Source organism: Moschus berezovskii, chromosome 9 (genome assembly GCF_049115385.1).
Source record: "Moschus berezovskii isolate FMDL1 chromosome 9, NW_MosBer_1.0, whole genome shotgun sequence".
Taxonomy (NCBI): Eukaryota; Metazoa; Chordata; class Mammalia; order Artiodactyla; family Moschidae; genus Moschus; species Moschus berezovskii.
This window is the reverse complement of record NC_142468.1, coordinates 31,393,672-31,420,385: the sequence shown is the minus strand read 5'-3', so window position 1 is coordinate 31,420,385 and position 26,714 is coordinate 31,393,672. Positions and strand designations below refer to the sequence as shown.

Here is a 26,714-nt window from a genome sequence, read left to right as displayed (position 1 = left end):
TGGGTATAGTAATCTGGGCTGTAGGTTATTTTCTTTCATCACTTTAAGTATATCTTGCCACTCCCTTCTGGCCTGAAGAGTTTCTGTTGAAAGATCAGCTGTTATCCTTATGGGAATCCCCTTGAGTGTTATTTGCTGCTTTTCCCTTGCTGCTTTTAATATTTGTTCTTTGTGTTTGATCTTTGTTAATTTGATTAATATGTGTCTTGGAGTATTTAGCCTTGGGTTTATCCTGTTGGGGACTCTCTGGATTTCTTGGACTTGGGTGATTATTTCTTTCCCTATTTTAGGGAAGTTTTCAACTATTATCTCCTCAAGTATTCTCTCATGGTCTTTCTTTTTGTCTTCTTCTTCTGGGACTCCTATGATTCGAATGTTGGAGCGTTTAACATTGTCCCAGAGGTCTCTAATATTGTCCTCATTTCTTTTAATTCGTTTTTCTTTTTTCCTCTCTGTTTCATTTATTTCTACAATTCTATCTTCTAGTTTGCTTATCCTGTCTTCTGCCTCTGTTATTCTACTGTTTGTTCCCTCCAGAGTGTTTCTGATCTCATCTATTGCATTATTCATTGTAGATTGACTCTTTTTTATTTCTTCTAAGTCCTTATTAAATCTTTCTTCCATCTTCTCAATCCTTTTCTCCAGGTTATTTATCTGTAACTCCATTTTGCTTTCAAGATTTTGAATCATTTTCACCATCAAAATTTGAAATTCTTTATCAGGTAGATTCCCTATATCTTCTTCTTTTGTTTGTGTTGGTGGGCAATTATCTTGTTCCTTTACTTGCTGGGAATTTCTCTGCCTCTTCATCTTGCTTATATTGCTTTGCTTGGGGTGTCCTTTCCTTCTTCTTGCAGTTTGTGGAGTTCTCTTTATTATGTAGTTTCTTCGCTGTGTGTGGGGTTGGACAGGTGACTTGTCCGGGTTCCCTGGTTAGGGAAGCATGTGTCAGTGTTCTGGTAGGTGGAGCTGGATTTCTTCTCTTTCCTTTAGAAGACAATGGGCTGCTTTTCTGGGAGCCTGATATCCTCTGCCAGTATTCAGAAGTGGTTTTGTGGACTTTACTCCACGTTCAAATGTTCTTTTGATGAATTTGTGGGGAAGAAAGTGGTCTCGCCGTCTTGTTCCTTCCTCCCCAGAACACTGGATTCCTATATTCCACCTGGTCGTGGAGTATCCCTTCCCAGCCGCTCCAGCAAGGCGCAGCCGCTGCACCCTACCTTGGACGAGGGGTATCTCCTCAAGGCCGCCCCTCCTGCCTTGAATGTGGATCAGCTCCTCTCGGCCCTCCGGTGCCCAAGCAGCCACCACCTCCTGGACGTGGTACAGCTCCTCTCGGCCACCGCCCCAACCCTGGGCGCGGGGCAGCTCCTCTCAGCCACGATTCTGCACGTGGTCGGTTGCGCAGGGAGCCGGGCGTCTCTCGCGTCTGCGCCGCCGGGAGCCGGGCGTCTCTCGCGTCTGCGCCGCCGGGAGCCGGGCGTCTCTCGCGTCTGCGCCGCCGGGAGCCGGGCGTCTCTCGCGTCTGCGCCGCCGGGAGCCGGGCGTCTCTCGCGTCTGCGCCGCCGGGAGCCGGGCGTCTCTCGCCCTCAATACTTTTCTGCTGCTTATTTTCCAGTGAAATTACTTCTTCTTAACTTTTAAAACGAAAGCAGGTGTTGGGGAAGCTTTTATAATTTCACAGATTTCCCTCTTCTGCTGTTTATATGTACTGTTAATAGTTGTAGCACTTATTTTCTGAGATTTCCTAACTCTTATTTCACTCTTTGACTTCTGTCTGAACTTTCTCTTTTATTTGCTTCCTTTGTCCTTTTCCTGTTTAATTCTGACTTAGCCCAGCAGTTTCTTCTCCAAGGATTCAGTTTTTACCAGAGCCTGGTGGGGCAGTTTGAAAATTCATAGGTGCTAGACTGGTCCAGCCCCTTCAGACCTTTTTACTCTGGATCTCATGCACTCATCTGGTATCAGAGAAGGCAAAACTCCCATTTTCAACTGCACCCAGTGTGCCTTCAGACATTCCACTGAATATTGGTTGGCTATTTTGGGACTCTCTTATTCTCAGGTCTGTCAGATGATGCCCCGACGCTTCCTTCTTCCTCTCACATAGACATGGACACCATGTAGTCTTGTGGTTATTGGTGGTTTATCCCCACCAACTTCTTTTGGGACTTATGGGGCTACTTTGTTATGTAGCTTTATTATAAATGTTGTCCATGGAATTTTGGTCTTATTTTTACTTTCTTTTTATATGGGGATTCAGAGAGATTGAATAATTATGCTCCCTCTGCCTACGTATTTTCCAATAATCGACTTTGTATGTGTGTTTAATATTAATTATATTTATCTCTGTATCACAAAAGGCGATGCCCTAATTTAATCACTCACCTGTTACTTCTATCATCTTCTAAGTTTTTATGTTTGCCTTTAGTTTATCTCATTTTTTACCAGCTGAGCCACTAGGGGTTCAGACGGTAGAGAATCTGTCTGCAGTGTAGGAGATCTGGGTTCAATCTCTAGGTTGGGAAGATCCCCTGGAGAAGGAAATGGCTACCCACTCCAGTATTCAGGCCTGGAGAATTCAATGAACAGAGGAGCCTGGAAGACTACAGTCCATGGGGCTGCAAAGAGTTGGACATGACTGAGAGACTTTCACTTTTACTTATTTCATATTTACTATCATTTTCCTTAACTGTGTCTCTAACATGGAGAGTTTCTATACTCTATTGTATGCTACGGAGAAGGCAATGGCAAGCCACTCCAGTACTCTTGCCTAGAAAATCCCATGGATGGAGCAGCCTGGTGGGCTGCAGTCTGGGGTCGCTAGGGGTCGGACACGACTGAGCGACTTCACTTTCACTTTTCACTTTCACACATTGGAGAAGGAAATGGCAACCCACTCCAGTGTTCTTGCCTGGAGAATCCCAGGGACGGGGGAGCTTGGTGGGCTTCCCTCTATGGGGTCACACAGAGTCGGACACGACTGAAGTGACTTAGCAGCAGCAGCAGCAGCATTGTATGCTAGGCATTAGGTTCTACTAGGTTGCAGAAAGTAAATGATGGTTACTATGTGTTCATTACCCTGTCTTTGCCTTGTGAATCAGAATTCCCAATCTATGACTGTTTATATAATGAAAGACCTGGGCTTCATAAATAGTGGAGATACATTATATAATTTTTATAGATTTTAAAAAAATCTAAGCAAGACATCTACATAATGTAAAACTGAAATATCAAAAGCTGTATGTCTGTCATTCATTCACCTGAACTATCAGGAAAGGAGAGTATTCAAGGCAAAGAAGTAGGAACAGATTTTTTCTCTGAAAATAACTACACCGTAGTCAGAGTTGGCCAAGGAGAGACAAATTTGTATGGCTATTTGCAATTTTATAGATTATAGAAATAATACTTCTGTCTTACCTTTTCCAATGAAAAATTTAGTGTTAAAATATTTCTAATGCCTCAAGACAGCTAATCTACATTTAGAGATTGAACTATTATCCCTAAAATATTTTAAAGAGGTCTTACCAGTTTTAATCTTTGTAATTTGGGCTGAATTGTACCATAACTTACAAAAGATTTAAACCAAAACGCAAAAAATATTAAAATGCCAAATTCTCCTGCAAAACCGAAAATATTCTTCCTTGAACATGGAGTGTATGGAGTGTCTTTTATATTCTGGGAATATAAAAAAGTGAAGATCTTACCCCTGTTTTCAAGGAAAGAAGACAGCTATCTTTATATAATGAATTGTTCCCAAATGCTAGTCAGCATGCAAGTGTCAGAATTTGAGACAAGTTTTTAACCATTTTTTGATGAAAAATGGCAAAAGACGGACCATATAGTAAATTTTTATAAATCTAAATTTATTTAATTTAAAAGACTGTTCTAAGATTATATCCTTAATACTTTCTACTGCCAAATATCCTTTTGTTCAAGAAATCATAATGATAGTAAATTATAAGATATTTTTTACTATGCTTACTTATAATAAAAGTCAGTAACACTACTTTCCAGAAACTTTTTAGATTTTAATGATCTGAACACTCAACTCTTGAAACCTGAGTCATTGTAATAGGTGCTATTAGAACAATATGAGCTATGCGTTATATAGCAGTAACTAATTCTATGGTGAATTCAAATAATTGTTTAAGTTATAAAGAAATCAAGTTTATTTTTAATTATAGTAATATTATTTTTATTTTAATAAATATGTTGCAAAATATTTTCTTCATGTTTTCTTTATCACTTTCCGGTTCTGGGTCTGAGTTAGTATACACTTTAAAAGAAAATTTTGTTTGCACTGAATAGAAGTAGAAAATTGTTTTAAAGATTTCTTATAAGTTAAGTAAAATAAAGATCTAAATATATAAATGGCCAAAGATGGGAAACACAACAAGCAAAAGAATAGCTAGTATAGATACAGGCTTCCCTGGTGGCTCATACAGTAAAGAATCTGCCTGCAGTGTGGGAGACCCAGGTTCAATCCCTGGGTCAGGAAGATCCCCTGGAGAAGGAAATGGCACCCACTTCAGTATTCTTGCCTGGGAAATCCCATGGACAGAGGAGCCTGTTGGGCTACAGTCCATGGGATCTCAAACATGGAAAAGGCATGCAACCTCACTGGTAATAATGTAAATTAAAATAAGGCACATAGGTTGGTGGATATTTAAGGAGTGAGCATTCTCAAATCCTACTGTTGGAAGAAAAAACTGATACAGACTTCCTTAAAACTATTTGGCAATATTTATCGAGTCTTAACAATATAGAAATCCTTAAAACTATTAATCTTATTTCTAAAAACCTTTCCTGAGAAAATATTCTCAGTTAAAGTATTATGAACATGGACATTTATTGCAGTGTTGCCAACAATTAGAAGTTACATAAATGTCCATAGCAAAATGTTTTTAAAATTCTAATAATTTACATATTATAATGCTATGCAATCATGAAAAATCATTTTGAATAGTATTTAATAATGTGTGAACACGTTAGAAGGGAATAAAATTCTATATAATAGAGTAATAAATTTGTTTTATATAAGAAAAATATATGAGCATATAATAAAAAATGTTTTCAGTGGTTCTTTCTGAGCAACAGAATTATATATGCTTTCTATTTTTTAAAATTTATTTACTGTATTTCCCGGACCTCCAAAAAGAATGTGTTACTTTAATATTTTTTAAAAAATTATTATTGAAAAATCCTGTCCTTTTAAAAAAGGAAATTATAGAATGTGACAGGTTTAGTTTCTGCTTCTGAAGATGAACCTTTTTAAACTAGGTCATGAGTTTAAACCAGAAGCCTAGATATAAGAAGTGTAATTCTTTGTTGGGAACAAATTTTCTTGTTAGTTTCTCTTTGTTGTCTCTTCTGTAAAAAACATACTGCCACTCTATGTTACAAGGGTGAAGAGAGAAGTAAGAGAAAATTACTAAAATAAAATATCTGTAGCTCTTTATTAATAGGAAAATAGGTACTTTGATGCCATTACTGCAGTATAGGCTACTGTTTTAGGTTTTCTGTAAGGATTACCAAAAAGCATGTGAAGTACTTAGAGAATCAGAGAGAGGAAAAAAAAATTGTGTAAATACAAACCATGATCCTTCTAGCATCACTTCTATTTGTATGTGTTGCAGTATAACCTTGAATATTTGGATGCAAGTCATAACCATGTGATAACCCTTGAAGGATTTAGAGGTCTGATGAAACTTAAGCACTTAGACTTGAGCTGGAATCAACTGAAAAAATCTGGTGATGAAATAAATATGTTATGCAAACATACCACAAGCCTTCTCACTCTTGATATTCGACATAATCCATGGCAAAAGGTATGTAACAGACATGTTTATAAAAAAGCAAACAATCACTTTTATTTCAAAGCTGTTTTCTTACTATTATTCAATAATACCCAGAAACAGGAAAACTGTCTTTGTCTCAGTAGAATTCCTTGAAGTGTTTCGTAAGTTGAATATAATATATTGATCAAGTGAATGAAATATTATTATAGAAAAGTTTTTAATTTCACATCAAATTTTTTTTGCAGCCTCTAATAGTTTGAGAGTATTGTGGTCTTAAGAGTATCAGATGTCATTGCCATTTGAAAACCTTTAGAGAAATTTTATAACACAGTATATATAGCTCAGTGTGCTAGAATCCTACTGTAGTGAGTCATAGAAACCAAGAATAATAAAATACTATACTGTGAGGGAAACATACTATTAAAGGGGGAACAAATTTGTCACATTCTCCATTAAACCTAAATTATAAAGTCTTATTTATGTTCTGTTATAAAAGGAAATTTGAGCACTGTTTTTTCTCATCACAAACATATGTAGATTCATGCTAAGAAATTTCAATATTCAATGATTATATTGAAGAGTATCTCCAAGTATTTAAAATAAGCCCCAAGTTTATAATTTCAACAATGCATCTTTTCTTGCTTTTCAAAAATGTATATAAACCATGTTCAGCATTTTAAAAAGGGACTAAAGCATGATTGTTTCTATTACATTGGCCATATTACTATGTTTATACTGTTGTGTTTCTCCTTTTTCACTCCATAAAATTGAAGCATATTTTTCTTTTGCCAAATCAGACTTCCTGAATGATCATAGGAGAGCTATAGCCCTGCTGCCAAATTAAATGTCAAGAGCTGAAGATCTGTATTGGCTCACCCAACTGGCTGAGTAGCTAACTGCTGATCTAGATAAACAGGAGGCACTGCAGTTCTTTGAACACTTTTCATCACTGTCACTTTTCAACAGCCAGTGGGTTTCCTCCCTTTACAACAGTAGAAGTATCCAGCTTCAAACAAAACAGATTAATTATTAAATATAATTTAATATCAACTATTATTTAAAGAATAAAGTTAAGCCTTTATTTTCAGACATATATAATAAAGTAGGAGGTGCATAATTTGAATTATGGGGGAAGGAATGAAGAAAATCTCCTTTCCATGTCATAACATGTAATATTTTGTAAAAATTAACTTTTGTTATTTTTCCCAAGCCAGCCACATTAAGGCTGAGTGTTATTGGCAGATTAAAGACTCTTACTCATTTAGATGGGGTCCTCATTTCTGAAGAAGAAGCAACAGCAGCTATGAAATTTATTTCTGGAACAAAGATTACTCAGGTTGGTTTTTACTGTTTAATATTTCTTGTTCTATTTAGAATATACAAATAATATTTCCCATACTCTTATTTCATTATTGAGATTTTGTATTCTCTCTCAGCGTGCTAATAAAAAAGTTATCTATAACAATCATATCCTTTGAAAAATTTTTTTCTGCTTAAATGTATCCTATTTAAATACTAAGTGGTTTTATGGATTCTCATCCCTGGACATTACCCCAAAAATATTGCTAGGGTAACTGTTTTTTTCCTAGTCAACCTGAACTCCTTTCTAGAGCCTACATGAAAATAAGCAACTTTCTGTGGATAAGGTAAGCCTAGAGCCCTTGAGAAAGCATTTAGTGACTTATTTACCTAGTATTGATATTATATGTGTCTGGCTGAAGAAAACAAAACCTATTAACTCGGGGAAGGGGAAAAATACCTATATTATCCAGATTAAGAATGCTGCTTTAACTAAAGTTGCTTCAATATCCTTAATATCACCACTCTAGTTATCTAGGTATTTACTTTGTGTAGAATATTTGAATGTTAATTCCTTAATGTAATGTTTAATTTTGGATAGGTTTAAAGTGAAGGAAAGAAATTTTTTGTTGATCAAAATATCATTGACTCCTAATAGAATATAAAGACCCAGTGTAGACCCATACATACATGGAAAAGTAATAAATCACAGAGCTGATCATACAGATCAGGGAGTCTAGTCAATAGGCAACGGCAACCCACTCCAGTACTCTTGCCTGGAGAATCCCATGGAGGGAGGAGCCTGGTAGGCTAAAAGTCCACAGGGTTGCAAAGAGTCGGACACGACTGAGCGAGTTCACTTCACTTCACTTTTGTCCAGATATATGCTCAGGAGTGGAGAAGGCAATGGCACCCCACTCCAGTACTCTTGCCTGGGAAATCCCATGGATAGAGGAGCCTGGTAGGCTACAGTCCATGGGGTCACTAAGACTCGGACATGACTGAGCGACTTCACTTTCACTTTTCATGTATTGAAGAAGGAAATGGCAACCCACTCCAGTGTTCTTGCCTGGAGAATTCCAGGGACAGAGGAGCCTGGTGGGCTGCCGTCTATGGGGTAGCACAGAGTTGGACACGACTGATGCGACTTAGCAGCAGCAGCAGCAGCAGCAGCAGCAGTCAATAAAAGGTACTGGGATAAGTGCATTAAGGTTTCACTACAAAAAGCAAAACCAAAATATTTTAGAAGAAAAGATCAGAAATTATCATTATAACCTTGAATTAGGGAAGAATTTATTGTGTAAGAAATAAAGAGCATGAACTATAAATGATTGGATTTGTCTACCTTAAAATTAATACATCTAATCCTCAAAGGGTAGAAAGTCAAAAGACAAGCTATATACTGGGAAAAGAAATTTGCAACATATCTAATTGACAAAATTAGATAAAATTACACAAAATTCTTTATATATCCAAAATATATTAGGAAAAAGACAACCAATAAAACAGAAAAATGAGCAAAAGATTTAAACAGACACTTCACTGGAGAGGAAATCAGAACAGCCAAACAGCTTAGGAAAAAAGATGCTCTAACACATTAATACTCAAGAAAATAAACATTAAAACTTTAATGATCTACCAATTTATGGCCACTATTGGGGAAAAAAAAAACAAAACTCTTGACAATACCAAGTTTTAGGAAAGATTTGAAGTAAAAGTTATTACAATTGGTATAACCACTTTGGAAAACAAATTGACCCTATCTAGTAAAGCTGAATATATACATACCCTAAACCCAGCAAGTTATATACTCCAAAGAAACTCTTGCATACTTGTACCAAGAGTCATGCACGAGAATATTCATAACAGCAGTGTTTATATTAGCAAAAAACCCTGAAATAAGCTCAGTGTTCATTGACTTTGATAAGGAAATACTGTATAACAATGACATATGAATAAACTACAGCTACAGGCAGAAGTGTCAATGAATCTCATAGATACCATGTTGAGTAAAAAAGCAAGTTACAGAAGAATACAAACGTTATTCAATTTTCACAAAGTTCAAATATGTGTAAGACTAATATTTTACTTATGGATATAAACATAGGTCTATAAAGAAAACAAGTAATGGTAGATACAAATTTTGAGATTATTTGATTGCTTCTTAAGAGGATTGATTGATTCACTTGAGATGAGTGATGGCTTCTGAGCAGCAGAGAAAAAAGATTTAGAAGAGACACACAGGTAGCTTCTAGGGTAATAGGAATATTCTAGCTCTTAAACTGGTTTCATGGATGAATTACATAGTATTTGTGTTATAATATCCTTTCACAGTTTTATAAATATTATTTTATTATGGTTAAATGACTGATAAAACAAAAATGAGTAAGATATATGATTTAAAGTATATCAAGTTACTGAAAACACTTTAAGACATAGAAAATGTCATATTTTAAAATTATTCATTGGGCCAGCCATCTAAGAGACAGTTCTTTTAACTATATATAAATGAACCTTTCCATAATATTTCCTTATTCATCATGTATTTTTTTGTTTTATTAGTTATCTCTCTTACGGCATTCTAGTACTAAAGAAGAGAGACCACGGATTCTCAGCATATGGCCTTCTGCCAAAATTCTGACACAGACTTCAAAGTTAGGACCACATTCACATATGAGTGGAAATTGGTACTTGAAGGTAAAAGCAATTCTATTAAACTTAATGTAAAAATCTTAAGTTCAGTTGATTTTAGTCAACTTTGCCCTTTATGTCATAAAGAGGGTACAGATAGGTAATGGGCAGAAAACTGGGAGAGACAAATTAAAATAGAGAAGTCAAGTTGTGACTAGCTGTGTCACAGGGCTAGACATCGGGGCTAGACCTCAATGTTCCAGATGTTCAAGCTGGATTTGGAAAAGGCAGAGGAACCAGAGATCGAATTGCCAACATCCATTGGATCATAGAAAAAGCTAGAGAGTTCAAGGAAAACATCTACTTTTGCTTTATTGACTATGCCAAAGCCTTTGATTGTGTGGATCACAACAAACTGTGGAAAATTCTTAAAGAGATGGAAATACCAGACCACCTGACCTGCCTTCTGAGAAATCTGTATGCAGGTCAAGAAGCAACAGTTAGAACTGGATATAGAACAACCGATTGATTCCAAATTGGGAAAGGAGTATGTCAAGGCTGTATATTGTCACCCTGCTTATTTAACTTTTGTATGCAGAGTGCATTGTGTGAAATGCTGGGCTGAATGAAGAATAAGTTGGAATCAAGATTGCCAGGAGAAATATCAATAACCTCAGATATGTAGATGACACCACCCTTATGGCAGAAAGCAAAGAGGAAGTAACTAAAGAACCTCTTGATGAAAGTGAAAGAGGAGAGTGAAAAAGACTGCTTAAAACTCAACATTCAAAAAACTAAGATCATGGCATCTGGTCCCATCACTTCATGGGAAATAGATGGGGAAACAATGGAAACAGTAAAAGACTTTATTTTCTTGGGCTCCAAAATCACTGAAGATGGTGACTGCAGCCATGAAATTAAAAGGTGACTTGTTCCTTGGAAGAAAAGCTATGACCAATCTAGAAAGCATATTAAAAAACAGAGAAATCACTTTGCCGACAAAGGTCTATCTAGTCAAACTATGGTTTTTCCAGAAGTCATGTATAGATGTGAGAGTTGGACTATAAAGAAACCTGAGCACTGAAGAATTGATGCTTTTGAAGTGTGGTGTTGGAGAAGACTCTTGAGAGTCCCTTGGACTGCAAGGAGATCCAACCAGTCCATTCTAAAGGAAATCAGTCCTGAATATTCATTGGAAGGACTGATGCTGAAGCTGAAACTCCAATACTTTGGCCACCTGATGAAAAGAACTGACTCGTTAGAAAAGACCCTGAAGATGGGAAAGATTGAAGGCAGGAGGAGAAGGGGATGACAGAGGATGAGATGGTTGGATGGCATCACTGACTCGATGGACATGAGTTTGAGCAAGCTCTGGGAGTTGGTAATGGACAGGGAAGCCTGGTGTGCTGCAGTCTGTGGGGTCACAAAAAGTCGGACACGACTGAGCGACTGAACTGAACTGAGACCTTTACAGTGGTCACTCTAACACAGGAATTTAGGATAAAGGTACACTACAAAACCAGTGGGTAGATTCTGATAACATATCAAAATAAACAAGAGGACTTTAAAGCTCAGAGCCAGAGATCAAGTCAAACATTTGGATGGTAAGGTAAAAAGAATCAGGAATCCTGGCAAGGGAATAGGGGAACTAGTCAGAATTCACCCAAAGCTAAGGGAAAATGTTATGAAACACCCACAGCTTCTTGCTTCATAAAGCAGCATGTAACCTCTTGCCAAAGGTAGAAACTAATTTAAGAGAATCTGACCCTTGAAAATAGAAGATATTAGTGCCATTGTTTTTATTACAGGATACAGAGATATTTAGCTGTGATGCTGGCTCAGTTATAGTCTTAGCTGACCCTGTGGGCAGTTCTAGAATTACAGTGGCCCTTTAAATCTGTCCTAAGTTGGGCTGAGAAGGCCAGGCCCTTCTTTCCCTTCATCATTGGGTAGGCGCCAGCCTGGGAAGGGGCATGACCTTGAACAAGGCAGCTCTCTGCAGCTGATGCTGTCCCTGAGGGGAATGACCGTTGAAGGCTTTCTGCCAATAGCACTCCCAGCATCTGAGACAAGTCCTTCACTATTAGGAAGCTGACTGGCACAGCTCAGTTTCTACAAAACCATATAAGTCCCTCTTTGAGTTATAATCTCAAAAAATAATCAAAATTTTACTTTTCTGTAAATTAAGAGCTTTGCCATGTCTTTAGTTCCTAAAGGAATTTTTTTTTATGTTACCACATTTGAATTATTTCATTATTAGCCTTTTTATCTTATAACATTGAATTTTGATATGATTCAGAAATAACATACAAAGTGAATCATTCTACAGATAACTGCCTTAAATTTAGATGGGCAACATCTTTTTGAAATCACAAATTTAGAAAAATTGGAAAATTTGAAATGGGCTTCATTCAGCAACAATAATCTCACTAAAATGGAAGGCTTGGAATCTTGTGTTAACTTGGAAGAGCTCACATTAGATGGAAACTGCATCTCAAAGATAGAAGGTAAGATGTTAGATAATCCTAGAGTCTTAAAATATGAATGTCTAATTAAGAAGAGTAAAAAGTGAGTAATACTGATGAAGGAATTTCTGAAGAGGAGGATCTTCCAAGAAGTCCCAAGAAGGTTTGGAGTAGAATATTCTGTCTAAGTCACTTCAGCCATGTCCAACTTTTTGTGACCCTATGAACTGTAGCCCGACAGGCTCCTCTGTCCATGGGATTCTCCAGGCAAGAATACCGGAGTGGGTTGTCATGGCTTCCCTCCTCCAGGGGATTCTCCTGACCCAGGGTTAGAACCCGTATCTCTTATGTCTCCTGCATTGGCAGGCAGGTTCTTTACCACTAGTGCCACCTGTTAAGCCCAGAGTATTCTAAACACCTCTTAGTGGGATCTGTGGTTGGTTACTATATATAATGAGCCCAACTAGCTGACTTTCATTTCCTATGCCTTCCCTCCCATCTCTGAACCAGTGTTTACCATCTATTATACTCCAGTATTCTGAATCCCAGGGACAGAGGAGCCTGTTGGGCTGCCATCTATGTGGTCGCACAGAGTTGGAAATGACTGACACGACTTAGCAGCAGCAGCAGCGTGTAACAAACTAGGCAGTAGTCAAGATCTATACCATTGCATATAAATTAATAAATGAATGAATGAGGTACACTTTTGAAAAAGATAAGTACCCATACACAAACACACACATGCACACATCAGCATACTTATCTAGGTATAGAATATTTCTGGATGTGCATTTTGGTAACAGGGTTGTCACTGAGATAAGGTAAAAATGGAAAACCAAAGCCTGGGAAAGAGACTTAATTTATTTGCTTTTGAATTGTTTTTAGCATGTGTGTGTACTCCCTTTTTCATAAAATAGAAATTTTTACTTTAAAAAATTACATATGCAAAGCAAGTGTTAATTATCTTTAAAAATAGAATGTTTAACATTTGTTATACTTTAATGGTGATTAACAATAGTTTATAAAAAAGTGCTTGATCATAGGAATCACTTAGGATACTAATCAAATATATGTACAGATTCACATGCCTCTCTTCTGTAGATTTCAGCTGAGTAAGAGGGTAGAGGGCTCAGGCATCTGTGTTTAGAACCATCACTAGTCTTCCACTCCCATACAATAGGGTGTGAATTTTGCTTTGTATATACAACTGAGAACCCATTTCCTTTTGATTCCCCTCCATATGCTCATGGAAAGGAAGAATCCTTCAACCTGTCTTTTCCCTATACCCACTTTTCAAAGATAGCTACCCCACTAAACTTTAACAGATATTTATCTTTTTTTTTCAAACACAGATAGAACTAATATCCATTAGAGGATTTTACTTTGATAGTACATCCTAACTGGTCCCAGATTGATTTACTTTCAGCATTTCATAGTCCCATGATAAAGGCTGATGTGAGAGGGGAACATGAATAAAATTTATTGAGTACTCATTATTTATTTGCCAGTAGCTATAACTGATACTTTTCAAATATCCCTCTATTTAATTCCATAGCCCTTAGAAGTATATTTCAGTTCAGTTCAGTTCAGTCGCTCAGTTGTGTCCGACTCTTTGTGACCCCATGAATCACAGCATACCAGGCCTCCCTGTCCATCACCAACTCCCGGAGTTCACTCAAACTCATGTCCATCGAGTCGGTGATGCCATCCAGCCATCTCATTCTCTGTCATCCCCGTCTCCTCCCACCCCCAATCCCTCCCAGCATCAGAGTCTTTTCCAGTGAGTCAACTCGTCGCATGAGGTGGCCAAAGTATTGCAGTTTCAGCTTTAGCATCAGTCCTTCCAATGAACAGCCAGGATTGATCTCCTTTAGAATGGACTGGTTGGATCTCCTTGCAGTCCAAGGGACTCTCAAGAGTCTTCTCCAGCACCACAGTTCAAAAGCATCAATTCTTCGGAGATCAGCTTTCTTCACAATCCAACTCTCACATCCATACATGACCACGGGAAAAACCATAGCCTTGACTAGATGGACGTTTGTTGGCAAAGTAATGTCTCTGCTTTTTAATATACTATCTAGGTCGGTCATAACTTTCCTTCCAAGGAGTAAGTGTCTTTTCATTTCCTGGCTGCAATCAGCATCTGCAGTGATTTTGGAGCCCCAAAAAATAGTCTGACACTGTTTCCACCGTTTCCCCATCTATTTCCCATGAAGTGATGGGACCAGATGCCATGATCTTTGTTTTCTGAATGTTGAGCTTCAAGCCAACCTTTTGACTCTCCTCTTTCACTTTCATCAAGAGGCTTTTGAGTTCCTCTTCACTTTCTGCCATGAGAGTGGTGTCATCTGCATATTTGAGGTTATTGATATTTCTCCCGGCAATCTTGATTCCAGCTTGTGCTTCCTCCAGCCCAGCGTTCCTCATGATGTACTCTGCATATAAGTTAAATAAGCAGGGTGACAATATACAACCTTGACGTACTCCTTTTCCTATTTGGAACCAGTCTGTTGTTGCATGTCCAGTTCTAACTGTTGCTTCCTGACCTGCACACAGGTTTCTCAAGAGGCAGGTCAGGTGGTCTGGGATTCCCATCTCTTTCAGAATGTTCCACAGTTTGTTGTGATCCACACAGTCAAAGGCTTTGTCATAGTCAATGAAGCAGAAATAGATGCTTTTCTGGAACTCTCTTGCTTTCTCCATGATCCAGCGGATGTTGGCAATTTGATCTCTGGTGCCTCTGCCTTTTCTAAAACCTGCTTGAACATCAGGGAGTTCACGGTTCACATATTGCTGAAGCCTGGCTTGGAGAATTTTGAGCATGACTTTACTAGCATGTGAGATGAGTGCAATTGTGCGGTAGTTTGAGCATTCTTTGGCATTCCCTTTCTTTGGGATTGGAATGAAGACTGATCTTTTCCAGTCCTGTGGCCACTGCTGAGTTGGGGCCACCCAAGATGGGTAGAGAGGTCTGACAGAAGTATATTTAGGTATATTCATTTCATGGATGAGGAAAATTAGGCTCAGAGTTTACATAATTCTACATAATTTACCTATGGTCCTAAATCTAGTGGTGTTACATTTGAAATCAACTCTGACTCCAGAGTTCTTGTCTTTCAACTGCATCATCCTATCCACAGTTACAAAGTGTCTACAGTACTTATTGTATTAATACATAGGGATTAGATTGTAGTGAGAGGTAACATTTCTGTCTTAAAGTACTTCTAAGCATAAAAAGGTAGAATTAAAGTTCTTTTTTTACTACAAATGATGCCACAGTAAGGAATACTTTCCAGAGCATTACTCTTAATGTTTTATAGTACAGGTTGGTGATTACTTGAAACTTTGTGTAGAGCTTTATATTATTGTGATGATGAAAACCTTAATTAATTACAATATTAAAAGGTTATTTGAAAGCTTAATTCAGTATTCCTACACAGTGCTTTCCCTTAACATCTAAGAAAAATGAGTCTACTTAGAAATCCAAAATTGGAATTTAATATATTAGTTGGGATTTAATGCACATTATATTCTTCTTTAACAAAAGGAAAGACAATGATGATCAATACTATAAAATCTGTCAAGTGACTTGAACTTAGAAAAAGAGAAACAGTAAAACAACCAGAAGCTTATTTTTTAAATTAGCCTTTCAGTGCTGTCTGAATCTTGTTTTGAATTTGCTTATTTTTCTAGGCATTTCCAAGCTGACTAAATTAACCCGCCTCAGCATAAATAATAATCTCCTCACTGGTTTGGAAAAGCATACTTTCGATAACATGCTTCATCTGCATTCCCTTTCTCTTGAGAACAACAGAATCACTTCATTGAGTGGTTTACAAAAAGCTTTTACACTAATTGAATTATACGTAAGCAATAACTATATTGCTCTCAATCAGGAGATCTACAATTTAAAGGTGACTATCTGGGGGCACTAATGTCTTTATTTTTCTAAAAATTTTATTTATTTATACTATGCAAGTAATACATGCTCACTATATAGAATTTGGAAAATATAGAAAAATGTAAAGAAAATAAAAATCAGGAAAAACAAGGTTTGTTAAAATGTATCTGCATTCAATTTGTGTACACATACAAACATGTGAGTGTGTAACCATAGTGTCCCCGAGTTGATAGCTTCACAGAAATATAGTTTAGTCCTCAAATAAAATAACCTGATCCCCATTCCTTCTAACTGTGCCTTCCTTAAGTATTTCCAAGAATTGCCTAACCTGATTGGGGGATAAGATTCATTAACAATTCATTAACAATTCCTGTTCTCAGAGCAGTTTTTGATTATCTTTCACTACTTTCTGGTTCTTACTGATGGCTTCTACCCTCTCTGGTCAGCTTTGCCCAGTTTTGCTTTCTTTAATTCTCCCCAGTACACCTCTTATATTGAGGCTACTGTTTTACTGGAGGTTTTAGTAAAATGGAAGTTTACTACAAAAAAAACTAGGGATTTACTTCAAATGTAATGTGGGACTTCATAGTTTCTAAAGTTCAAAGGTCATTTCCTACCACTGAGATTCCCAATGGCCTCTCTCCTTTTGCTGATACCACATTGCTAGGGCTTTATCTCCTACCAAAAAGTAACATCCATTTCCTATCTTTTCTTGCTTGCAAAGTTATCCTCATCATATTCCCCCAATACAACTACTTCTAGAGCTGTAGAGTCAACCTAATCAACAATAGCTACATGATAAACATTTTACATTGTAGATTCAGAATAAGCAGTTTTACCCCCTCATGTCAGGGCCCTTCCTTTACAACAAAGGCACATCAAAATATCTTGATATCTAATAAGGAAGCACATTGAAGTCTGCTACTCCCTTACCAGGCAGAAGCACTTCAGTTTTATTCCTCATCAGAAGACTGTGTTTTTCATTGCTTCATTTCACTATCATATTTGTATATGTGCTTACGTGTGTGCTCAGTCATGTCCAGTTCTTTAAGACCCCATGGATTGTAGCACACCAGACTCCTCTGTCCGTGGGATTTCCCAGGCAAGAATACCAGAGTGGGTTGCCATTTCCTCCTCTGGGGGATGTTTCCCACCCAGGGCTCGAACTGGCATCTCCTGTGCCTCCTGCATTGGCAGGTGGTTCTTTTACCACTGAGCCACCTGGGAAGCCCATATTTTGTATACTACATAATAGCCACATACTATTTTATAGACTGTTATTCCATAAACATAGCATATGTTTTAAACTTTGCTCAGTTCTTTACAAGTCTTTATCATGGGTAATACATTTAGCACCAGTATCCAAAAAGTGAGTCTGATCATATAGTATAGACCACTGAAATACCGCACAAAATTATACCTTAATAGTCTGAAAGTGTACTATAAATAATACACTCCAAAGATCTCAAATCACTATAGAATGATAGAGTAATTCAAATATTAAAATTCAAGGATGATTAAACTCTTAAGGGGAAAAAGCTGGTTAGAATGAGTATATATGTATATTACATTAAATGTATGTATTTTTATTATGCAGGGTTTATGCAACCTGGTTATTCTAGACATGTATGGAAACATTATTGTGTGGAATCAAGAAAACTATCGGTTGTTTGTAATATTTCATCTTCCAGAACTGAAAGCTTTGGATGGAGTCTCAATTGTAAGTTTTCCGTTGATTCATAGCATTTGGTCCAAACTGAATATTAATATATATCCCTAGGTCAAAGTCATTTTGAATGTTGCTTTATCACTAGTATGTAAACTTACTATGCTTATTAAAATCTGGATCTCCAGAGCACATTTTAGATCTGGGTTTTAATTTTTTCTCCTTTGGCCAGTTTTTAATTGTCTAAATGAGGTGGCACAGAAGGGAAGATACTGCTTACATTTACACCCACTGAATCCAATGCCTAACAAATAAAGAGCATAATTTTAAGAGACAGGATAGAAAAACTGCCCTGGAGCCCTATCATCTTCTTGGGCCTAAAAACTGCTTCCTGTTACCTGGAAAAATACAGTTAAGATTTCAGAAAAACATATTTGAACCAACGAATGGTGTGTCAACATTACTAGTAAACTGTACTAGTAAAAAATAACTTTTTGTACTGTGTTAAAAAATAACACAGAACATAGGATTGACTATGAAAGCAATATTTGGAAACTTGAATTCTATAATGAGCAGGTTCATTCAAGGCTTCTGATTTCCGTGTAATAGGATACATGCGCAACAGATGTGTGGAGAATAGAAATTTCCCTGTGTAACATTGCCTAGCACCTGTCAGACAATAAAACTCTTCAAGCTTCTAGAAAATTGAGAGATAGTTTATGATTATTTGAGACTTTGAGGTACTCTGATAAGATTACTAATTCTAACCCTGCTTTTTTCACGACCCTCCTCAGAATGAAGAATCAAAAATATTCTCCCCCAAATATGAACAGTTCTCTAGAATGTTGCATCCTGGGTTTTGTTTAGGTGTCAGTTTTCACTGAGGGTTGTTTTTAAAACAGGCATATGAAACTAGTATGTGCACCAGGGTGTTGTTGAGAATATTATCCTTCCTATCTCTCTGTGCCCTCAATTGAAGGGCCACCTCGGAAAGTGCTTTTTGAAGTAAGTGTAGGAAAACATTTCCCCCTGAAGAAAAGTTATGCTCTCCTCTCTGACAGTGAGTATTATTTAACTATTTTCCTTTTCACTTTGACTACCTTAAAGCTCAGAGCCAAATTTGTGGTTCAGTAACAGAAACACTGTAGGACTTAGGGTCTCTCTCCCTATCCCAACATTTGATCTCTTCTAACTTACATCATTCTCAATCTCCACTATTATTTACGTTTTACTATTTGATTATATGTTCCTCCTGTAAGCTGCCACAAAATTTTTGTAGGATAAGGTAGAATATATGAATTGATAATGGGACATGAAGATTAGTCTGAACAACCTAGACTTTAATTGAGAGGTAATGGGAAGGCATTGAAGTTTTTGTGTAGGGGAATAACATAATTAAAAATTATGTATTAGGAAATTTAACAGCAGTGTTTAGAGCAATAGACAAAAAAACCAATAGGAGACTATTAGCTTAGTCTAGATATGAGGTTCTGAGAAACTGAAATGAACCAAGGGGAAACAGTATTATAAATGGAGAGGTGAAAGGTAGAAATACCAGGAAGAACTGACAGAAATTGGCAACCAATTAAATTTGAAAGATGAGGAAAGGAAAGAATAAAAGAGATCTGAAGGCTTGAGTCCATGCCAGTAAGAGACGTCATAACAAATATTATAGGAAGAAAAGTAGTTTCAGGAATAAGATGATTAGTGTTGGACACACTAAGTTTTATACGATAGTGGATCATCTGATTGGAGGTGGCAAACAGGCAATTAAAAACACAGGACTTACTTTAGATATGGACATTAAATTTACATTTGTTTAAATTTGGAAGTAATTTAAAGAAAGTTGCCTAGTTAAAACCAAAAGCATATACCATTGATTAAGGAAAGAGAGTAGAGAAGGTAAAGAAATGTAAGTGAGGCTTTAATACCTTCATTTAGTAAATGTAAAGAGGAAAAGAAGCCACCAAAAGTAGATGTAGCAGGAGGTAGAAGGCAATATGATCCTAGAGTGTTTGAAAGGTAAATAGACATTGACTTTAGAAATAACATAGTCCAAAGCCTTTATTTTGTGAATGAATACAAAGAACTCCAGAGAATTTAAATGCCTTATTCCAAGTGACATGACTTTTTAATGGTAAAGCACAGACAGCTAAGTCTCACTCTGTCTCCAGGGTTCCATGGATATATAATCATACCAGGATGTAAGGTAATGTTACTGGAAGTTCCAGCCTTCTAATCATGGTTGATTTTCCTGGCAACAAGTCCAGTCCCCATTCTCAGGGACTTTCCAAAAGTCATCATGTTAAGATAAACTCAGGTGTGGTTGAAAGGCTTGTTGGGAATAGCAGCACGCTCCTTTCACCTGGTGGTTCTGGAACTATTTCAGGAATCCAAAACAAAAACCACAATATTATAATAAAAGAGTCCCAGATGTGAGAGTTGGAACATAAAGAAGGCTGAGCACTGAAGAATTGATGCTTTTGAACTATGGTATTGGAGAAGACTCTTGAGAGTCCCTTGAACAGCAAGGAGATCAAACCAGTCAATCCTTTAGGAAATCAATCCTGAATATTCATTGGAAAGACTGATGCTGAAGCTGAAGCTCCAATGCTTTGGCCACCTGATGCAAAGAACTGACTTATTGGAAAAGACCCTGATGCTGGGAAAGATTGAAGGCAGGAGAAGAAGGAAATGAGAGGATGAGATGGTTGGATGGCATCACTAAGTCAATGGACATGAGTTTGAGCAAGCTCCAGGAGATGATGAAGGACAGGGAAGCCTGGCATGCTGCAGTCCATGGGGTTGCAAAGAGTTGGACATGACTGAGTGGCTGAACAACAGCATGACTCTAATACAGGAAATTACAAGGGTTTTAGGAGCTATGTGCCAGGAACAGTAGACAAAGACCAAATATATGTTTCTTGTTATAAATCACAATATCATAGCTCATGCCTTTGTCTTTTTACAGCAAAATGATCATAAATTCAAAAGATTTTGGAATATTGGTATAATCCCATTCAGTTATTATGCAGTCCATAATCATGGAAATGTCTCCCAGGGTGAGGCTACTCAGATTTACAGCTTTCCATTGGAGACTTTTGTCAGTTTCCTAAAACAGGAGTAGTCTCAGAAAACATAGCTTCACCCTTCCAAGCATCTGCTGTGATTGAACTGAGACAATGTCAACTCTTGCTCTAGCCTCTTTTGAGGTAACATAAATAATACTGGATTTCCCTCATTATATTACGTATTCGTTAATTCCTCTACCCACAACTTCCCTTCCCCATCCTTTCCATTTGTACCCATATTTTTCCACCTCTGGAACAGACATTAGGTTTGGCCACTGTGCTGGTCTAGATTGCAGACAGCGATACTAGTCTACCATATACCTCCCCTCAGCCCACCTCCCTTAAGATCCGGCGAAGTGATATTAGGTGCAAAACTAGTGGGCTATTTTTGCTACCGGGAAATAGACACATTCATTGTTAATTCCAATTTTGCCAGATGGAGTGAAGGTAAAATCTACCCCCATCAAGCCTTTAGGAATTCTGACAACATGTTTAAAAGCAGTTTCTTGCTTAAAAATGATCCATATTTCTAGCACTTATAATTGCAGATGTGGTTCTGTGACCACTGTATGGGGTAGGAAAAAAAAGTTGAGGTGATGTGAGGAAGAAGGAAAGAAAAAGTATGATTTTACCAGCATCATCCTTCCTTAGTAAGAAGTACATCGTCATATCAACATCCTTCCGGGGACACTCTTTTAGCTCCCCTCATGTTCACTGAGTGTGAACACACTCAGAAAGACATGTAAGCCAGATTCCAGACTGTCATGATTCTATCCCCCTGCCCCCGTTTTAGACAACCAATGTTTTAATTGCCCACGCCAATTCTCTATCAAACTACTACTCTGAAAAGGATCGTTTCCTGCCCATTGTTGCACAGTAGGGCTGTAAAGCATGTTCCTTGGTCTGAAGAAATAACCATCAACTGTCCAAATTGGTGACATAGCTTCAGTTCCAGCTCTTTTATTGCACTGTGTGCATTTGCATTTACACTGGATAAGCAAATCCCAGTCCAGGGTCAGTATCTATTCCTGTCAGGACCTATTTGTAGCTCCCCAGGGCTACCAGCCTCAGTCTGGCTTGCCAGCTATGTTCAGGGCCTTCCCACAGGGAAATCTGCCACACAGCCATCTGCAGTCTCTGCTTCTTTTGCTGGCAGACAGAACAGTGCTTATTGGCATTTTGTACCTAAGAGTGTGCAAGAGGAATATGTCTAGATTCAGCGTATCTCTGCATTGCTGTAGACCCCAATGTCCACCTATTTTATAGACCCAGGTGGCCACCTTAAGTGAACATATGGGCCTATCTGCTTGTCGATTTCAATCACCTTCCAAAATTGAAAGCGAGTTCAGATGGGCATCAACGTGTCCTACTTTAATATACCCATCAATTTCCATAGGGCTGTGCCCCATATGGACATCATTTTAACAGGTCAGGTTTTCATTGTTCTCCTGCCTGACCATATGGCCAAGGAGGAACAGTAGATGAAGGTTTCTTATTATTATCAGAGTAACACACCAGAGAACTCACAACAGTGTTATTCCTCAGGTCCCAAGGTCCCTAGCTGGTCTGCCTTCTTCTCTGAACCTTTCAGTCTCCTATGTGTATTTTATATGTAATATCCAGAGGGTTTGGCTGTACTTAGTATGAAATAGGGAGAAATGAGTCCACTCCATTTTGACCTGGAACCAAAGAATTAAAGACATTTAGTCATCTGTAAACCTGGAGGAGGGCGTGGCAACCCACTCCAGTATTCTTGCCTAGAGAATTCCACAGACAGAGGAGCCTGATGGGCTACAGTCCTTGGGGGTCACAAAGAGTTGGATACAACTGAGTGACTAAGCACAGCAAAATCATCTGTAAGAGAGGACATCACTTTCTAAATATCCTAATATACAGGAACCATCAGAGACTGAGTGTGCAAAAGATTTGTTTGGTGGCAGACTTACTTCTGACATGATTGCTGAACGACAAGGACACTCAAACTTCACCCAAATGCAAGAACTAAATTGGACTTCATCATCCATCAGGTGCAATCATTTTATTATATGCTATTTGATATTTGAGGGCTTCCCTCGCAGCTCAGTGGTAAAGAATCCATTCGCCAAGCGGGAGATGTGGGTTCAATCCATGAGTTGGGGATATCCCCTGGAGTAGGAAGTGGCAACCCACTCCAGTATTCTTGCCTGGGAAGTCCCATGCTCAGAGGAGCCTGGCAGTTGCAAAGACAATGAGGTCGTAAGTTTCAGATATGACTAAACAATAGCAATTTGATATTATAATTAAATGTGTAGTCATTATTATTTTTGTAAGTTTTATAATTTATACATCTTATCCAAATATAGCCAGTAATTCAGAAAACTGACTACCCTACTTCACAATCTCATATTAACTTTACCATCTTTGAAGTGCATTAATAACTTTTAGTATCACACATTATGATTAAAAATGTCATCAAGCTCTTTCTAAGACTTTATGTTTCTATTTTATTTTATAACCAAGTTTTTAAAATGGGAACATACTATGTTTGCTCCTCACATTGTATCACTCTAATCCAGCATTATCTGGCTTTCACTGTTAGCATTCCTCTGATGCTGTTCTCATGAATGTTATCATTGTTAGATAATGATAATGGTTAATAAATCCTTTTCTCTTTTTTCTGTTCTGTACTCTTCATAGGCAGATATCTTCAGCCATATTTTTAATTTATGATAACCCCTAATTTAACCCGAACCTGGGCTCCTCATTTGAATATTTGCTCCCTCATGCATTGGAGAAGGAAATGGCAGCCCACTCCAGTGTTCTTGCCTGGAGAATCCCAGGGACGGGGGAGCCTGGTGGGCTGACGTCTATGGGGTCGCACAGAGTCAGACACGACTGAAGCGACTTAGCAGCAGCAGCAGCAGCAGATAGCATCTAGGAAATAACATTCTCCTGTTGTTGCCCAAGCCAAAAATCTAGGGTCCACTTCTCTCTCTCGTTTGTCCTCCATTTTAATTAATCACTACATTCTACAGCGTCTGTGTCTTAAGTATGTGTCATAGTTCCCCTCTACCTTCTTTCCATAGTCATTGCCATTGTCCTAGATTGGAGAATTACCTATTTTAGGAACTATTGTTTTTTGTCTCATATCACCTTACCTGCAAGTCCATCTATTATCCATACTGCCTACTACAGTGCAAGTTTTATCAGATCACTTCCCTTCTCAACATCTTTCAGTGGCTTTCCACTGTAGAGAGAATAAAATTTTAAATCTCTTTGTATGACATGGGAGGCCCTTTCATTAACAGTCCATTTTTATCTCTTGTAATCATTACCTTTACTACACCATAACTCTTTATACTCCAGAAATTCTAAAATATTCTGTTCCTTAATCTCAGTCACAAAATGCTGTTTCATGTTTCTGCCTTTGCTTGCAGCTGTTTCACTGCTGGGAACTCTTTCTTGCCTGACAGATGCCCCAAATTCTCCAAGTCTCATTTTAAGATCTTTCTCCCTGGTGAAGTCATTTCTAACTTCCCCAAATAGGTTTTTCTTTCCCTAAAATGTGGTTATACCTAAGCGTATTGTGGCAATTTTCCTTTTTTTATTACAGTTTTTCTGTATCCCATTTCTTGAGTGCATGGACAGTGTCTTTCATATTTGTAGACTTTCTAAACACATTGTCTGCACTTAGGAAATAACTAATGAAAACATGTTGAAAGAATAAGCAACTTACTAATGGATAAAGTATAATTATAACTTAAGAGTTGAGGATTTAAAAATGTTGTTAGGCTTTTGTGCAGCAAAGGAAACCATCAACAAAATGAAAAGACAACCTACTGAATGCATAAAATTATTTGCAAATTATATGGCCAACAAGGGGTTAATATCCAAAATATATAAACAGTTTATACAATTCAATGTAAAAAAAAAAACCTGATTAAAAATGGGCAGACGATCTGAATTGACATTTTTACAGAACTAACATATGACCCAGCAATTCTATTCCCAGGCATTCATCTGGGAAAAAAAATGAAAAATACTAATTAAAAAAATACATGCACCCCTATGTTCATAGCAGCATTATTTACAATTGCCAAGATATGCAAGCAGCCTAAATGGCCATAAACAGATGATACATAAGATGTAGTATATATATGTACAATGGAATAGTACTCAGCCACAAAAGAGAACAGAATTGTGTCATTTGCAGCAACATAGGTGGAGGGTATCACGCTAAGTGAAATGTCAGTCAGAGAAAGACAAATACTATATGATATCATTTGTATGTGATCTAAAAGATAAAACTAGTGAATATAACAACAACAACAAAAAGACTCGCAGATACAGCGAATAAACCTGTGGTTATTGGGGAGAGAGAAGCGGGGGAGCAAGATAGGGGTAGGAGACTGAGCTACATATAGTCTGCATAAAATAAATAAGTTACAACAATATATTATACAACAAAGGGAATTTAGCCAATATTTTATAATAACTGTAAATGGAGTGTAATCTTTAAAATTGTGAATCACTATGTTGTACATCTGAAATTTATATGAATTTGTACATCAACTATACCTCAAATTTAAAAAGAAAGAAATGAAATAAATTGGTATATCTTAAAAAAGAAGAAATCAGAGCAAGGTGATTTAGCTTGATGCTCTACTTCATAGCACAAACGAAGGTAAAACAGTTTTAAAGCTATCAACTAGGAATCAAGCATTCTAATTAACAAAACATCCTTATAAGGTGGAATGCCATAAAAGTTTTCAGGAGATTACACAGAAAACTGTTTTCAAAGACCTTACCTACTTTCTCCTTTCCTTTTCCATCCCAAACCCCTTCCTGGCATTTCAGAAATAACCTGTTTCATATATATTCTCTACAGTTTACAAGTGAAAATCTTTTGGATTACCGTATCAACTTCACTATGATTTCATGAGCACGTACGTGAATTTATAAAGAAATTGGATGTTTCTTTAATGATAGTGCTGTTTATGTGGTAATAGACATATTTCTTAAGTCAATGAAATTCTATGTCACTTTTCTTACACATGTATACCCAACAAAAATATGTATTTATCCGATCATTTGATCCATGCATTTTATATTATGGTAATTATTTTTCATAGAATTTGTCAGAAAAATTTTTCAAAATGGCTTTGGTGTTCCATGTGAGAGAGTTCACCAATATAATATGCCTATTAAAGTTATAGCTGTATTTGCTCTGTCTCAATTCAGAACTGTGGATTTGATTCCAGTTGACCAGTTCAGAAATGTATGTAATGTGAATCTACAGAACAATAATCTTACCTCATTCAGTGGATTAATCTACCTGCCTAATGTGAAGGTGAGTCACTCACAAATTTTCTTTCTTTAAGATTTTTCAGTGCAGGTTGTAATCTTCTTTACTTTGGACTAAAATGTATATTCCTGTCATTAAAGAAAAGAAATTATTTTTCCTAAAGCATCTTTTCACCAAGAAAAAAAGTATTACTTCCCAAAGTGATTTCAGATGACCTCAATTTTATGTGATTGTCTTATAAGCAGTGAACCTTCCTCTCTAATAGGAGATGGGATGGAAAGCTGCCTCTGTCATGAGCGAAGTTGGAGGGCACTGTGGTTCTCAAAGCAGCCTCATTGCCTCCTGTCCTGTAGGTTTGAGACATCTACTAAGGCCTTTTAAACTTAGGGAAATAACAGTCTCTCCAACTAAAGAGTTATTTCATCTATATAAAGCTTGGAGAAGTCAAGAGTACAGATTGAGAAAGTTGAGCAAATTTCTAGGGTCTCCATTACTTTGTCTGAAATGGTGTCATTTCTCAGCATGTCAAATAATAAAAAGCACTTTCAAAGTCAAATCCAGACAATTTGGGACATAAAAATTTGTCATTGTTAACACTA

The 26,714-nt window shown here is 37.3% G+C and overlaps 1 protein-coding gene across 1 annotated transcript in view; it reads left to right on the top strand.

Moving 5' to 3' along the window:
* The window catches only part of LRRC9 (leucine rich repeat containing 9), a 132,994-nt gene that overhangs the window by 78,436 nt on the left and 27,844 nt on the right, over positions 1-26,714 (top strand). Inside the window, exons 17-24 of the mRNA XM_055436735.2 lie at positions 5,637-5,828; positions 7,009-7,134; positions 9,660-9,794; positions 12,058-12,235; positions 15,887-16,107; positions 17,692-17,814; positions 22,728-22,858; positions 26,052-26,160. Of these exons, the coding sequence (XP_055292710.1) occupies positions 5,637-5,828; positions 7,009-7,134; positions 9,660-9,794; positions 12,058-12,235; positions 15,887-16,107; positions 17,692-17,814; positions 22,728-22,858; positions 26,052-26,160 (1,215 nt within the window). The remainder of the gene's footprint in view (positions 1-5,636; positions 5,829-7,008; positions 7,135-9,659; positions 9,795-12,057; positions 12,236-15,886; positions 16,108-17,691; positions 17,815-22,727; positions 22,859-26,051; positions 26,161-26,714) is intronic.